Genomic DNA, 16,135 nt, shown 5'->3' on the forward strand with positions numbered 1-16,135 from the left:
GGTGAATCTGGGTCAGGGCGGTTACGCGACTACAGTGAGGAGCGATTGGCACGGCGGAAATGGAGCGAGCACAGAAGAAAGGTCTGATGAAAGAGAAATGAGGCGAGGTTCTCTTAGAAACTCGGGGCTGCATGCGCACTCTGCCTTCACTTTGGTTACAAAGAGAAAACAGAGGCAGATTCTGCTCGTTCTGTCGTGCGAAGGTTGTCACAGGATGGATTTAAAGCAAACACGCGCTCGCAGCCTTTCCGCTTAACATCCAACACGAGTCTCTCTTCTGTTCTTTCAAGGCTCTGTGCGAAAAATAGATTTGAATGCGCTTGTAAATATTTGAAAGAGTGACTGATTTATCCTGTCAGGCAGGTAAAGAGCCTCAAAAGTCAAAGCGTAACTAAAAAGGAAGTTAAATCTTGCACTCTCTGTGCTCTTTCATTCTAAATATACACCAGCGCTCCTTAGCTCTTCTCATTCACTGTCTGCCTCTGTGCAGGTTACAGACTGGAGATGAAATAGTTTAAATAAAGTCTCAAGCGTTTGTATTGAGAATTGAGTTTTTCACCTGACATCTCTTTTATTTTACACAAGTTGACTGCAGGAAATATGTGAGCATGGTAGACGTATGATCACGAGAAAATGTTGGACGCAACTCCCAGGGCTTCTCTGTCGACAAGCGCTGGCTCGGTTCAGCTCAGTTTGATGAGGCATATTAGACCAGCACGGCACAGATCTGCATTCGCGCTACTAAGGTGCGTCTTTAACTAGAGACGTGCTTGTCTTGAGTGGCGTCAAAGGAAGAATAGCCACTCGGCTCACAATAAAAGTCTGCTGAAGGCAAACAAACTAATGCCAATGCCAAATTAACTAGCAGCCTTCAATTGTGTCCCATGCCTGCCCTGTCACAGCTATCGGCTTTGCACACACACACACACACACACACACACACAAACACACACACACACACTCCAAACCTCAGCATCAGCAGATAGCTATTGAGTGAGATCAATTGTGGGGTGTCCAGCTAAGAGAATCGGCCGACCACAAAAGCATTTAGGTCAGGAAATTAAATCTCACACACACACACACACGCACACAAAGAGCTGGTGTCATCCTTACATAAAGAGCAGCTCTGGTGCGGTGGTACTTATTACAGTAGGTTGATTATTAGTCACTTTCAGATAAATGTGCTGTATGTGCATCAGTTCAGAAGTCCAGGTGCATCGTGGTTAATGTGCTGTGTCAAGTGTGTGTGTGTGTGTGTGTGTGTGTGTGTGTGTGTGTGTGTGTGTGTGTGTGTGTGTGTGTGTGTGTGTGTGTGTGTGTGTGTGTGTGTGTGTGTGTGTGTGTGTCCGCGAATAAGTAACAAGAAATGTCAGCACGGAAACTACATTTGAGGTCATTTAGGAGCTGTTGATTGTTTGACCGTCATGTGTCCTGCTTGGTAATCAAACCAAAAACAAATCTAAGAGATCTTTACCAAGATTGTTTGTTTTATGTCATATTGTATCCAATATATGGTTTCGGGTTCCCCAGATAATAAAATCAGCACCGGCCTCAAAGATCCAGTATTGGTAAGGTGATGATGTTTTGAGGCTGTTAGCGCTGAGGGAAAAACAGGAAGTGCATGAAGGAGGAGCCAGTAGCATTGCCTAAGTATTTCTCGATTGGTACCATCAAAACAGACTTTATATGGAGATTTTTAAAAAGGCTGATTCAGAAGAGCAGTGTGCAGGAAATGGAACTGAATACTGAATTAATACTTTTTTTTTTTGAATAGGTTTATTTTTTGAATATTTTATTTAACTATTTCTCAATGTAAACTGTGTTTATATTTTAAGTTTCAGGGCCTTTTATATAACTTATCATTTTAACATTTTTTGCCAAGTCAGCTGAAAAAATATAATGGGGTTATTATTGGGCACCACCTTGATGTCCTTGTCAGTAAGGGTCCCTCCTCTGTGAGCTCTGGAGTATGAATGATAGATTGATAGATTGAATGTTAGATGACGGAAACTATTTGTTAACTATGTTTTGTTTTTTTGTGAAACTTTTTTATGCTCTTGTCCTGGTCGGGTCTTCCTCGTAAAAGAGGCTCTGAATCTCCTGGCAAAACGAAGGTTTAACAGAAAAATACGTATAAATAAACAGCCACAGCAGCACATGAGCCGGACAATACGTCTTGTCCTCACCTCTATTCAGCAGCTGTGAGCTACAATAAGTGTGTACACGTTTGTCAGTGTTAGTGTTCGGGTGCAGGCGTGTCTCTTTGTGCAGGACAGCTGCCGTGAAGGATGACTTAACAATCATCCATCAGCAGGTTGTGTGTGTGAGCACGCCTCTGACTCACATCAGCCTGCTCTTTTGTTCCTATTGGTGCTGCTGGCTGCCTGCAGATGTCCCAGCAGTAATTGGCACACATGGAGGAAGCAGGTGGCACAATACAACCCCTATGATGTCCTGTATGGGATAGGGTCTATGATGTGTGTGTGTGTGTGTGTGTTGGCCATAGTTTCAGCAGGGCATCATTAAAGAGATGAGTGACAAAGATTGAAGGTGAGTGGAGCGGCTGCCAGGCGCTTCCTCTTCCCCCACGAGAGAGACAGAAAGCGCATTTGTGTGTTAATCATGTGCCAGATTCAATACAAAATGAGTGTGAATAGTCAGCATGCGATTATTTTTTAATATAGGGCCTTTATGGTCTCCTTTCTTCCCCTGAATGCTAATCTCTCCACCAACACAAACACACAGACACAGACACACACACACACATGCATACGCCCACAGCTCCACAGAGAGGGGCTCGTGTGTGTTTGATGCCGTTTGATGTGGCCCGCCTGTTTTAATCTGCTTATAATCACTCGCCCCCTGGCAGAAAGTGTGTGTGTGTGTGTGTGTGTGTGTGTGTGTGTGTGTGTGTGTGTGTGTGTGTGTGTGTGTGTGTGTGTGTGTGTGTGTGTGTGTGTGTGTGTGTGTGTGTGTGTGTGTGTGTGTGCGCTTGTGCGCGCACAGCATTATGCTACAATCCATGATAAAGTCCATATCTTAAGAGGATTCCTTCCAATATCCTTAAGATTCTCGGCTCTTATTTAAAACCACCACAGTTTAAAGTCAGATGTGCGGTAGATACACAGGCAATCCTTTTGAAACTCCCAGTAATAGTTAAACTCAAACCACCACTTTTACCAAACAAGTATTGTTATTTAGTGTTTTCACAAGGCTAAGCTTGCGCTGGATTTAAGATTACTAAATAATCAGCACTAAAACGGATATTTCAGCACAATATTATCTTCACTCTGGGCATAATTGATTCCCCCAATGAAGAATTTTCCATAATCCCACGCTGGGTCTCCGAGCCAAGACGGTTTTGTCCTCCTGCTTAGCTGTAATTAATACAGGGACCGCGTGTCCAATAGAGGACCGACTTCAGAATACATTTACATTCAGCATCTCGTCACATCTGGCACGAGTTAATTAAAAGGGTTCAGGTGGTTTTCATGGGGCGGTGGAATAGCTCCTAAATGAGCACGCTGCTGTCAAACTTCGTAATTTGTAATTCATGTAGAAAATGATAGCTAGCGTCTCCCTGGGGTGGTATTGTCATAAAGATCAACTGTATCGTTTCAGTTTTTCCACAACGTAGCTACTACTGACAACACAGGACAGAGCATGGGTTGACTCGTTGATTCCGCCTGTAATGGAGATGTGAAAGTAGATAAAGACAGTGCCATGATGACTTGATCGCCACCCAGGCTTCGTATTCCCGAGAGATGTCGTGCCCGGAGGCAGACATAAAAGCGCAGTGAAAGTGACGTTTCTGAGGGCAGATGGTGTCTTAATTCTGTAGCCGTTACACTGTGCAATCAACATTTACTTCATGATTATAAGTTCAACTTAAAAACTTTTGTAGTTGTAGTCATTATGTTCTTGTTTGGTTAATCATTTAAGATAAGGCTATTGATATCTTGCTGTGGAAAGTCACTAAAAAACGTTATCAAGCCAGCCAGGAACCAGCCATTCGGTCTTGAAAACAAAAAGAATAAATTGTAAAAGTCTAGAAAAGCACTCAATAGAATGCCAAGGCACAGCGGTCCCCTTTAACTCAGTCAAGTCTAATCCGATTCAAACTCAGTAGCCCCGTATCACTCTTCATCTTTAAACCACCCGGAACTCTCGCAGTGTTCAAGAAAGAGAGGGAGGAAAAGTTAATGGGTCTGTCCTGGGCCGAGACCCGTCCGCCCTCCAATTTTGGGAGGAAATCTGTTCAGCGTTTTTTGTGAAATCGTGCTGACAAACCAACCAACAAATGGCCACGGGAGAAAACATGGGTAGGAATGGAGGTAAAAATGGCCCAACACTGCTTGTTTGAGTGCAAGCCCCCAAAATAGTACATTCTTATTTGTCATAGAAAGCAACAGAAACAATACAAATTGACTATTTAAAACTGAAACCAATGATTTTTTGTTGTTGTTGTTGTATCTCTATTTACTAATGTCAGACATTGCTCATAATGCTATTTTTTTCTATCCTTATTTGGTGTTGTTGGAGTTGTGTTGGTGGAAAAGAGATATTCTCGCACATAGATTTTCACCTCTGAAAAAGTGAAAAGAACTACACCTTTTCACTTGAAATAGATGATTGTTTTTCTTTATAAAGTGTTGAGTAATATCCTTGCACTTTGTTGTTGTTCAGTGACGATCAAAATATTGGATTCTAATTGATTCTTCATTCCAAAAACAAAAAAGGAAGTATCTAAAGCCTTTGAGTTGATGTGTGCATCCAGGTCTCTTTCTGTTGCCCAGACTCTTTCTTTCCTTTCATGTCTGTATGTTTCTTTATCACACATTTTTGTCCCATCTGCTTGTGTCGAGGGTCCCGTATTTTCTTTTGTTTGTGTTTTGCCTTTTCTTCTTCTTTTTTTTTTTTTTCTGGGCTGAGATGTGCCCGAGGCGCGGCAATATGCTGATGGCCATCCTCTGGAGTGGAGCTTGGCTGACCTTCAAAATAAAAAGGACGTTTCCTTGAAGGCAGCAAGAGGCCATTGTAATTGGGGGGGGGGGAATAGCTTAATTAGCTGATAATGATATGATTACCGATTGCCTGAGACGAATGACGGCTATTCATTAGGCCCGGTTTGTGGAGGCCCCGTTTTTTTTTTTATTAGAGAGGCAGGCAGTTTTCTCTAGATGAATAACTCACTGTTGTTGTCTACTCATTTATGTGAGCACAACATTGTAGTATTTCTTGATTCAAACAGTGTCTCTGCTCATGCTTCGCTGTAAACAAACAGTCGATTGGTGGCTCCGAGCCGCCTCCGCACCAATCAGGACGCTCAGAGTAACAGTCGTGGTTGGAGGTTGTTTTATAGCTGGCTCAGCTCAGCTGCTGCGCCCCGCCACATACACCACATACCACAGACAGACAGACGGGGCTGGGTCCCAGTCGGGGGTGGGGTGGGTGGGTGAGGGGGTGCTGAGGGGGCCGGGTGGTTGGTGAGGATTGAGGTGGCTGCTTTTGTGCCAAGATATGTCTGGGTGGTTACCCATCCCACCGAAGCAAACCACTTTCACTTTCTTACGTTCAAGCCAACACAGACCCGCCCCACCATGCATGTTCCACGCACACTGCCGACAGTGTTCGGCTCAGATTCAAGGACTCACAAACATACACTCAGAGAAGCTGTTAGGACTGCAGGAGCCCGAATGGCCCATTTTCTCCCACTTCTCCCTAATGAGAGCCATAAAGAGCACGAGGCATCAATATTTCAGCGCTCTCATCAGCCAGGCTGCAGTATTTCCCTTTGATGAGGCTCATCGGAGGTGTTTTTGTTTTTTTGTTGTTTTTTTTTTGCCCGGCTGCCATTCTGATCACATGTGAACTCAGGAAGCCAGAGAATTAGACAGACAGGACACAGAGAGTCTGACCATGGAGAGGTTACTGTTTAGTGACTCAACAAAAAGTGCACGTTTGAACTCTTACTTTTGCAGAGTTCAAAAAGAAAAAAAAAAAGTATTTCTCAACTGTTGCTGTTCTGGTTGCATTACATCATCCTCTGCTGATGTTTCGATCCAGTCGAAGCAGCCGGATGCTGATGGACTCCGGTTCCCCGAGGGTTTGGGTTACGTCAGGCTGGTGCCGCATACTGAAGCCGGGCAGACATCTCCAGATGAGCCCTGAAAAAAAAACGCTGTCTGTTGCTCCCCCGCTATGGGAGTGTCCCGCTGGGGTCGTTTCCACTGGAGGCTTCGGTTACCCTGACACACACCAGCTGCATCTGCGCCTTTTTAACCTGACATTTAGTCCATCTTTTTTTATAAGTTTCATCAGCGTTTTACTCTCACATAAACTCAGCCTGCTTTTTGCTCCTTGATGAAGACCCGTTGATAAAAGTTACTGAATACTGCATAAGCCTAAAGCTGTGTCGGGCATCCATGAATGAATCCCAGTGAGATGTGAACACATCCAGAATAATTTAGATGGCAGTTGGAAGTTTTTTTTTGTAGTTTTTTTTTTTTTTTTAAGGAGTTTTTGCTTCATGCCCAAGGATGTTTTTATGTAATGTGCGCAGGGTTTCATTGGTGCAAAAGTTTCTCCCTCTGTCTTGTGAGTGTGTGTGTGTGTGTGTGTGTGTGAGCACACACTTGTCCTCGCGTAACATTTATTAAATATGGAGGGGCCGTCTGCATTTGTGTTTGCCGACAGGTGGACGAGCTGTACGAGGCCTTCTGCATCCAGAGCCGCCTGAGGGAGGGTGCCAGTCGGATGAAGCAGGCCTTCTCCTCCTCTCCCTCCACGAAAGGCACCAAGGAGAGCATCGCGGAGGTCAACCGCCGCTACAAAGAATACACCGAGGTATTGAACGCTCCCGCAAAGTCATTTTCAAGTACAGCGAGATGCGAGTAGAATAAATGAGGCTTGATGTTACATGTGTTTTGGCATGACATATAAATGTATGAATTAAACATCAGGTCACACACACACACATACTGATTACTGCTTTCATCCTGTCATCTGTAAACAATAACAAACACTTACACAACAAGCTTAAAATCCTCTCAACACACACACCCGTCGTCACCTGTTCCCGGGAGCTTAGCTGAAGAGGAGGCAGACGGCTGGTCTGAGTGTTGACGGGCTTTGCCAAAGTCTCCAGAGTTAACTTGATTACTATTGTTGTTCTCGTCTTGTGCCACAAAAGGCCTCTCACCTGATCGTTCTTATCCCCCCCCTCCCACTTTTGCAGAACATGAGCACGTTCGAGAGCGAGCTGGAGAACCTGCTCGGAGAGTTTCATATCAAAATGAAAGGTCAGATGAGAAAAGTGTGTCCAAGTGACACACTCGCATCTGCACACATTCACTTCTGAAGTAATGGGCCATGATTCACTCATGTTTTTTAAAAGGATGCTTTGGTTATGAAAACGGCTAATCTTTTTACTGTATTCACTAAGTTAATCGCTCAAGGCACCTATAAACAAAAACAGTTTTGTTGGCTTTCTTACATCGTATCCTGTCCAAGTGTTTTTTTGTTTTGTTTTGTTTTTAAAATCAATTTCCTCTCTCCAACAGGCTTGGCAGGATTCGCTCGGCTCTGTCCTGGAGACCAGTATGAGGCGAGTTTCTTCTGTATTTTAATGTTGACATTTATTTTCAACCGACAGCTTTGACATTACCTCGAGGAGGATCTGTGGGCAAACTGGCCTCAGATATTAAATACAGTTATTCCGTGAAAAATATTGCTATTATTAAAGCTTAATCAGAGCTGCCTCGAAATGGTGAAAAAATTATTTTGTGATTCATTTTCTTTTTGCCCACATGTTTTTATTTTTTGTCTTTTGACTTTCATATTGAATTACACGTGTGAAATCTTGCAAAACCGTTTTAGTTGAGAGTAAGGAGAGGACAATTTACACTTTCAGTTCAAGTAAGAAAGCTACAAGTCAGAGTTTGTGAGTGTAAAAAGTGGATCCATCTTGCTCTCTGTCCATAACTAAAGTATTTTGCTACAAAGTTTATCAAAGTTGTTTACTTTCTGTGGCCTCCAGCTGAATTCTTTATTCTTCTTCCCGTTCCGTCCTTCAGATCTTCATGCGGTACGGTCGCCAGCGGTGGAAGTTGAAGGGAAGGATTGAAGTGAACTCCAGACAGAGTTGGGACGGGGACGAGATGGTCTTCATGCCTCTCATCACTGATCTCATCAACATCAAGGTACTGTAGACGTCCAGATAACTTCATTTCCCAGTCGTACCTCACTGAGTGAACACCAAACAGGGTGAAGAAAAAAAATCATGTAAAAATCAGACGGACAGTTTATGTGCGCTAAGTTTGTTTTTCACGTGTAACATCCAGGACACGCTTCTGATCACTGGGGCAGGCCATGTTCAATCTTGCGTCCTCATGTCAGAAGAACCTGTCGTACCTTAACTAGGATTTTCTTGACCTGAGAAGTAAATAAATGTTGTCTTCAATCAGGTGACGGAGCTGAAGGGTCTGGCCACTCACATGCTGGTGGGCAGCGTAATCTGTGAGACCAAAGAGCTGTTCACCGCCATGCCTCAGGTGGTGGCTGTGGACGTCAACGACCTGGGGACCATCAAACTCAACCTGGAGGTCACGTGGTAGTAAGTCCACTCTCGCACATCACTTTGTTTTTCAGGTTGTCGTGTTGTCACGCGAGGAGAGGGAGGAGTAATGATGTGGGATGGAGCCAAACCGGGGATTTATTCAATCGTTCAACCTTTTATTTATATCTGTGAGATCACTGAGGGGCGACTTGCATTCGCAACAACACTGAGTCACTTACCAACAAATGAAAAGGAAGAAAACAGTAACTGAGAGATCTGCTAACAAAGAAAGCAGCACGACAGAGACAGAAAACCTTGTTATTTAGCTCCACCAGCCTCACATCAACATCACTTCCTCGTTCTGGCACACATGTGACTGAACTAACCAATCAGAAGCTGTAAGGAGGCAAACGTGAAGTAATACCTCTGAAAACACAATAATAATAATAATAATAATAATAATGATAATGATAATGATAATGATAATAATAATAAATATTTAATTGATAGTTAAGAGTTGTTAGGAGTTGTTAAACAGGTAAATATGTTCGATGAATTGACCAAATTATCTGAATTAAAGGTTCAGTGTGTAGCATTTATGGCAGAATTCAGTGTGCAACCTCACCACTAAAGGCCGCTATATTCTACTCACTGGTCCTTTAACTTGACCTGGACCTTACACGTGTGCACGATAACCATTAAACTGCTGGGGGGGGGTCTCTATAAGGAGAGATAATTTGATAGCTTGTTTCGTCACAGCATTGGAAAAACAACTTTAAAACACCTCGCCTCCCTGTCTTTGTCTCAGGTGATAGCAAATCAATTTCACGTCTCTAAATATAAAAGTACAGTATAGATAACAAGATACACACAACATGCGTTCACATGATGGGCTTGTTACTAAGTCCAAGTCCAGATTCCAACTCATTAAGGAGGAGTATAATGTTGGTTTAAAGAAATGCATAAATGTTAATAAGCAGCATCTCACTCACATACATCTGCAGAGCCTTTCAACAACAGAGACTTTCTGCTTCTATTGGGATCCTTTCTCAATCACCAGCTGTATGTGAGGTTACCATCGAGCACCAACAATATGAGTGCCGTAGCTTTAAATTCAATCAACATTACTTTTAGTTTTCTGCCATCTGGTGGACAAACATGGTCATTACAGTTCAGAAGTTGAGTGAATAATCCTCCTCCTCCTCCTGAATGAATTGACTTACACAGTCCGTGTGGGTAATAATGGACGGATCACACAGAACAAAGACAACAGGTGCCTCGTTTTTCTTTCCCTCATCCAGCCCCTTCGATGTCGAGGACCTGACCCTGTCGTCGGGCAACGTGAGCAAAGCCACGGCGCTCCAGAGACGAGTGTCGGTCTACAGCCAGGGCACGCCGGAGACGCCCACCTTCCAGGACACCTCCTTCTTTGTGAGTCCAACGCAGACTGCCTGCTTCAGCCGCATTAGTGGGTTGGGAGACTGTAGATTTTGTAGTTGTAGAACGTCATGTAAATCATCTTCTAGGCTAGATCAAGAACATCTTGTGGGTTTTTTGTTTTTTTTTTAGACTTATAATTTGGTGAACCGAGGTGAAAGAGATCTTGTGTACCTCCGTAACCCCTGCACCACTAACCTGAGTCTGCACCCGGCTGTATTTTATCATGACACTTTTTTTTTTTTTTCTGTTGATGCATCATGCTTATGTTAGCGACGATGCTGCTACCCCTAAACTAACCCTCACCCATTTCCCCCGCTATCCTCTTCCCCTTTGCATTTCCGCATCAAACCCCCCCCCTCACCCACACTCTGTCCCACTTTACACATTTATCCATCCCTCCTGTATCTCACTCACCCCCACCCTCACTCGAAACACCCGACACCTTGTCCCTATTTGCCCGTGTGCGTTGTGTAAAGAAGTGGCGGCCCTATCCCGTGGAGCGCCAGCGCCTCTCCTTCCTGCACATGCTCCGAGACACCCTGCTAGAGAAGCTAAGGCGCAGTCGCTCATTTGGTGACCTGGCCTCACTGCGGCCAAGGCCCAAATCCAGTCTGGAGGTCTATGTGAGTGTGTTGTGGCCCCTCCACCCTCCTAACCTGACTTCTGTGTGACCCCTTACCTCACTGACATGATGGGAATGGACTCCTCTGCCGGTCTGGACTCACTTGTCCAGTCCCTTTCTGTGGGCTGCGTAATGCCATGTGTTTGCATGTTAATTTGCATGACAGATCTGGTCATAAGATTTAAGACAGGAGAACTGAGTTAGAGTGGATGTTTAAGTCTCTTTTTCCTCTTGAGAGAGTCTTCTCTTGTTCTTTTGTGTGTGTGTGTGTTGTCCGGCTATACATCAGTTTTAATTTCACATATTTTCTGCAAACATTCACTCCCCCCGTCTCTCCCTCCAGTCGACTTTGCCGGACGACGTCTTCGAGAACGGTGGCTGTGGTGTGGCCGAGTGCAAGAGGCTCTCCTTCACCTTCTCCGACACCTCTGGCTCCACGCCGAGCCCCAGCCCCGCCCCGAGCTCCCACTCCCCGGGCCAGTCCAACCCCGAGATCACAGTCACCCCTCCAGAAACAGATCCGTCGTCGATACAGATCCTCCCAACAAGGGAGGACTCCATCCCGGAGGAGCATTCAGTTGAGGAAGAGGAAGAGGTGTACGACGACGAAGGGGAGACGGGTAGCAGAGGAAGTAGGGCCACCAGCGCCAGCCTCGCCAGCGATGAAGCCGAGGTGGCGGAGGACTCTGAGTGGGAGCGCACAGAGTCCCAGAGAAATTCTGGCTCCCACTGTGGCTCAGCCGCGCCGTCCCTCTGCTCTGACGGACACCTGTCTACCGTGGCTCCGGAGGACGTCTTCTTGGACCACACAGACGAACTGAAGCCTGTGGAACTGGACACGGAGGAGGCGGGCAGCCTGACCAGGCAGCTCGTGAAGAGGCTGACCTCTTCGGAAATGGAGCCGCCGAGTGGGAGCTCCATGGAGGGAGGAGGAAGCCTGAGCTGGGCAGGGGAGGGGAGCAGGGCTTTCCTGGAGAGCAGCCTGGAGGAGGCCATCCACAGCCTGCTGATGAGGCTGGAGTCTCTCACTCACCGCTGCCGAGAGCTGCAGGACCTGGAACAGGAAGCGATGCGTCTGGAGGACCTGCTCAAGGTGCCTGAACGCTTTTTATTCATATGTATACAAGAGCTGAAATGTGGAATCTTACTTTCAACCAAATGGTCATCAATCAAACAAAGATAAAGTCTGAAATTTGGTTGGTTAGTGTTCTGAAAAAGAAACGCATCATCTTGTAATGGACATCAACAGACCTTGTACTTTTATTTTTAAGAGGACGCCCTATGTAAGTGCATCTGATGCAGTGTTAGGTCTTAAAATACACAGTAAGGTCATTATAATCTTCTCACTAATAAGGATAGAAAAGTCATTTATTCTTTTACCTCAATAAAGTAAATCAAGTACTGTATTTATTTATTTGCTTACTTGACCAAAAATGAGTGCTTATCATTGAGCCACAGCAATACTGACTGTGAGTTTGACTAATCTGTTAAAAGATGAAGCAACAGAACCGCAGGGTCGTTTACCCCCCGTGTCCTCCCTCTTCTCAGTGTCGACTCCCGGGTCACAGGAGCCGGTCCTCCAGCCTCAGCCTGACAGTGGAGAGCGCCCTGGAGAGCTTCGACTTCCTCAACACCTCTGACTTCGACGACGAGGACACTGGAGACGACAACCCCGTCCTCAGCATCCCACAGAGGTCTCCGATTTTTGACACGGACGGAGAGAGGATCGGGTGAGTGAATGCTGTTCAGAAGTGAGCGTTTGCTGAAATCTAACATCAGATGCAGGTGTCGAGGTATCACCTCTAAGCGCTCTAAGTGCAGGTGATGATTACTGTTTTGCTTGATTCTCCTGCCCCACGGTGGTGACTCTGGGTATTACCCTCTCTCAGCAGCCAGCATCCAGAAGCCAGAGGACACCTGAGCGAAGCCCTGACGGAGGACACCGGGGTGGGCAACAGCGTGGCAGGAAGCCCCCTGCCTCTCACCACCGGAAACGAGAATTTGGATGTGGCGATCGTCATCCACCTGCAGTACTGTAATCACCTCATACAGGTAATTGCATGGCATCATGACGACAGATTGATAGATATGGTTGACACCAAGTCATTTTTTCATGTCGAACTCTGCTTGTTTCCTCCTGTCGCGTCAGCTGTTGACCGGCTGTGGTGGTGTGTGGCAGCGTCGCAGCGTTCTCCTCAAACTGTCCAGGCAGACGGAGCTGTTGGAGGATCTAGCAGAGATCAGTGTGGACAGACTGGGAGCCATCACATCTGCTGCCGATGGTAGAAACCTACAATATTCAACATAACAAAAAAAATGTTAGGGAAACTTGTCTGATTACACCAGTGGCATCATTACTGGTGTCACTGACGCAAGAACGTGGCAGATACAGTAGATAATGAGAAGTCTGATGGTTAGTATTTTTAGTGTTGTATAGAAAACACCCACCATGGCCCCAAGGACTCTGTGGTTTTGGGGCATTGTAGGCTCTAAGTGTGTGTGTGTGTGTGTGTGTGTGTGTGTTTTTCAGTGCTCCCTGGCCTCGCTGAGCGCCCGCAGCTGATGACGCTGTGGTCGGAGTGCAGCGGCTCCGCGGGACTCTTCCACACCACACTGGACCGAGTGTTCAAACACATGAACCAGCGCTACACCGCGGTGCTGCAGGAGGGACACCCACACAGCGCCGACTCAGGTTGGACCATCGCTGTGTTCTATCTCCCAAATAAGCCCGAGGGCGCGCTTAACGTTACATCTTGTTTCCATGTGTTTATAAGCGTTTCATCTGAGTCACTCACTTGGTTTGTAAATCAGGTTTTTTGGGTTTTTTTGTTTTGTTTTGTTTTATTTGATTAGTCCCCTGAGGGAGGACGAGACCATTGCAGGTGCCTAGAATATAATGCGGTTGAAAAAAGTTTAAAAACAGAACACTTGATGTTAAAGAGAATAAATGGAACAGACTGTGGAGTTACTATCATTGTTTATGTCAGTGGGCTGCAACTAAGTACATTTAATGAAGTACTGTACTCAGGTTCAAAATTGACATACTTGTACTGTACTTGGATGTTTACTTTGTATGTAGCTTTATACTTCTACTGTACTACATCTCATACTATGGAGGACTGAAACTGCCCAAATCTAAAATAGATAAATAAATGGCTTAGTCAAAAAGCAAATATGTCAGTAAATGCACGAAATAATAAATGAAGGTCATTTTTTTTATTTGTCTCTGAGTTTATTAACCTTTAACTAAATTCACCTATTTAATTACACTCCCATTTTCATAAAAAAAGTGTTATCTATTTATTAATTTTTGAATATATTGATTGATTTACTCATTTATTTATGCATTTTTTTCTAATTATTATTTTGCAAAGGGAAATAATACATAAAAATACAAATACATTAAAAAATGTATAGGATAATTAAAGAATTTTAAAAAATCATCAGAAAGTAAATAAACAAGTGAATACATACACAGATAAATTCAAACAGAATTATTATCAGTAAAGTGCAATATACACATGAATGGAGGAGTAATATAAATCCTAAAGCGTCAGATTTTATAATAAATCACTGTCAGGAACATTCAATAGTTGAATGAATGCAGGAGTGTTACTTGTATTTGAGTGTTTTCACAGCGCGGTGTTGCTACTTCTGTTTAGGTAAAGGATCAGAATACAACCTCCAGCACTGGTTGTTTGAAAGTATTGTTGTGTTATATATTCAGATCTTCGATTTGGCCTGACACTACCTCCTCTGACTACAGATTTTCTTCCCTTCTGTCCAGTGATCGGTGTCGTAGTGGGCGAGATGGTGGACAGGAGCGATCTGGTGGCGGCTGCGCTCTCACAGGACGTCCTCACTGTGTTTCAGTTCCACAGCTACATCTTACAACACGAAGTCCAGGACATGGAGACACACCTGCTGCATCTGGCCAGAGAAGGTGAGAAGATTGATTTTGTGCAGACATTCACCAAAACACTTGATGCTCCGCGGATTATTTTACGTTTAAATCTTTGACATGCATGTGTGTTTGTGTCGTTCTCAGATGTGTTTGCGGAGGCTCTGTGCAGTGGGGATTACTCTCAGTGTCTCGCAGAGATGGACAGTGTGTCTGTGTCCTCCCTGTGGCCTAGAAACAGCACCTTGAGGGCCCTGGCCTCCCTGCTCACTGCAGAGGACCCTCAGGTCAACAAGGCAGCAGCCGAATACCTCTCGTCTGGAGCGTCGCGCAGCCACTTCAGGACCAGAGTGAGTAGCACTGAGGAGTGTTTAAGAGACTTGTGTGTGTATGTGAGTGTGTAGAGACTTTAAATAGTCTTGACAGATGCCTCGAGTCATGTTTGAATGTTTCTGTGTGTCTACAGGCGGTGGAGTGCTACACCCAGGCGCTGTCAGAGGCTGGAGGTCAGAGCCAGAGGGCGGCATGCTCAGCTCTCAGCTGTCTGCAGGTCAGTGGCCTCCGTACTGTTGCAGATTCAGATTTTTCAGTGTCTGTCACGAGTTAAAACATGCCACATGTACATTAAAAGAGCTGTCGGTCATCACTCCCCCATTTTACAGAGCATGAAGAGAAAATCCACAGAAATGCATTTAAAATTTTGAAAAACTGACGTGAAGCTGTAGCCGTCCTTAATCTTTTCAGCAATAAATTCCCTGTGTTTTCGCTCGCTGGGGGAATATTTCTCGTTGAGTAGTTGCACACAGGTCTGTAGTCGGGACCCAACACCAGCAATAAATCCACATCCAGTTGCCAGGACTAAGATAAACACTTTACTTTGTTAATGAGACATCTTCATATAAACCACAGCATGGCTGAATTAAACGGAAAGATTACACCGCGCAGACAGTATTTCTGGGGGCCCCCTCCAGGCACGTTTTGATGTTTTGTAAACAGCCAAAATGACTGAACCGCCACATGATTATTAATATTATGCTTATGTATTTAGTCAGGCATATATTTAATCTTATCTGTTTATATCTCGATATAGATACACAATTGGTTACTCAAGTATTTATAGGAAAGGTATAGCTAATGTTGAGTATGTTTTAAAATGAAGGTTTAGATCAAAGATTCTTTTAGATTTTTATGTTTTTTTTTTTTTTTTATATATTTAAAAAAAATATATATGTTAAGCATTATTTGAAGTAGGTAGTAGGTGTTCTCTTGCCCTCTGTCTGGTCCCCACAGTGGCTTGTGCCTAGATCCTGCCAAGCACACAGTTGCAACAGAGAAAGTATGGATCGGACGAATGAATGCAACAAAGCCTTGTTCTCTCACTGGGCACTACATGAGGCACACACAGTAGATATTCTACTGACACGTACTTGAGATAAAATATTTTCTCTCACTGTGTTAAATTGCTTGTGCTGCCAGTCACAACAGGAAGTGCTGAACACCAGCTGTGGCACAAGTGATTTAATACATTTTTTTGCTTTCTCTGCTTTTAAGTCTTTGTCTAAAAATAGTCCTGCTTTCATGATGCAGTCGTCTTTGTACTTGTCAGGTACAAAAA

At 44.5% G+C, this 16,135-nt stretch overlaps 1 protein-coding gene across 4 annotated transcripts in view; it reads left to right on the forward strand.

Moving 5' to 3' along the window:
- ripor2 (RHO family interacting cell polarization regulator 2) overlaps positions 1 to 16,135 on the forward strand; it is a 64,947-nt gene that overhangs the window by 45,005 nt on the left and 3,807 nt on the right. For 2 of the 4 annotated variants that reach the window (XM_037092236.1, XM_037092239.1), the window contains exons 7-20: positions 6,697 to 6,846; positions 7,238 to 7,301; positions 7,563 to 7,606; positions 8,076 to 8,201; positions 8,466 to 8,614; positions 9,859 to 9,988; positions 10,963 to 11,712; positions 12,168 to 12,349; positions 12,509 to 12,671; positions 12,769 to 12,901; positions 13,150 to 13,311; positions 14,386 to 14,562; positions 14,668 to 14,870; positions 14,987 to 15,070. In XM_037092236.1, the coding sequence (XP_036948131.1) occupies positions 6,697 to 6,846; positions 7,238 to 7,301; positions 7,563 to 7,606; positions 8,076 to 8,201; positions 8,466 to 8,614; positions 9,859 to 9,988; positions 10,963 to 11,712; positions 12,168 to 12,349; positions 12,509 to 12,671; positions 12,769 to 12,901; positions 13,150 to 13,311; positions 14,386 to 14,562; positions 14,668 to 14,870; positions 14,987 to 15,070 (2,517 nt within the window). The remainder of the gene's footprint in view (positions 1 to 6,696; positions 6,847 to 7,237; positions 7,302 to 7,562; positions 7,607 to 8,075; positions 8,202 to 8,465; positions 8,615 to 9,858; positions 9,989 to 10,962; positions 11,713 to 12,167; positions 12,350 to 12,508; positions 12,672 to 12,768; positions 12,902 to 13,149; positions 13,312 to 14,385; positions 14,563 to 14,667; positions 14,871 to 14,986; positions 15,071 to 16,135) is intronic. The other 2 variants (XM_037092237.1, XM_037092238.1) reach the window with 2 other exon arrangements.

The sequence above is a fragment of the Acanthopagrus latus genome, chromosome 3 (genome assembly GCF_904848185.1).
Source record: "Acanthopagrus latus isolate v.2019 chromosome 3, fAcaLat1.1, whole genome shotgun sequence".
Classification (NCBI taxonomy): domain Eukaryota; kingdom Metazoa; phylum Chordata; class Actinopteri; order Spariformes; family Sparidae; genus Acanthopagrus; species Acanthopagrus latus.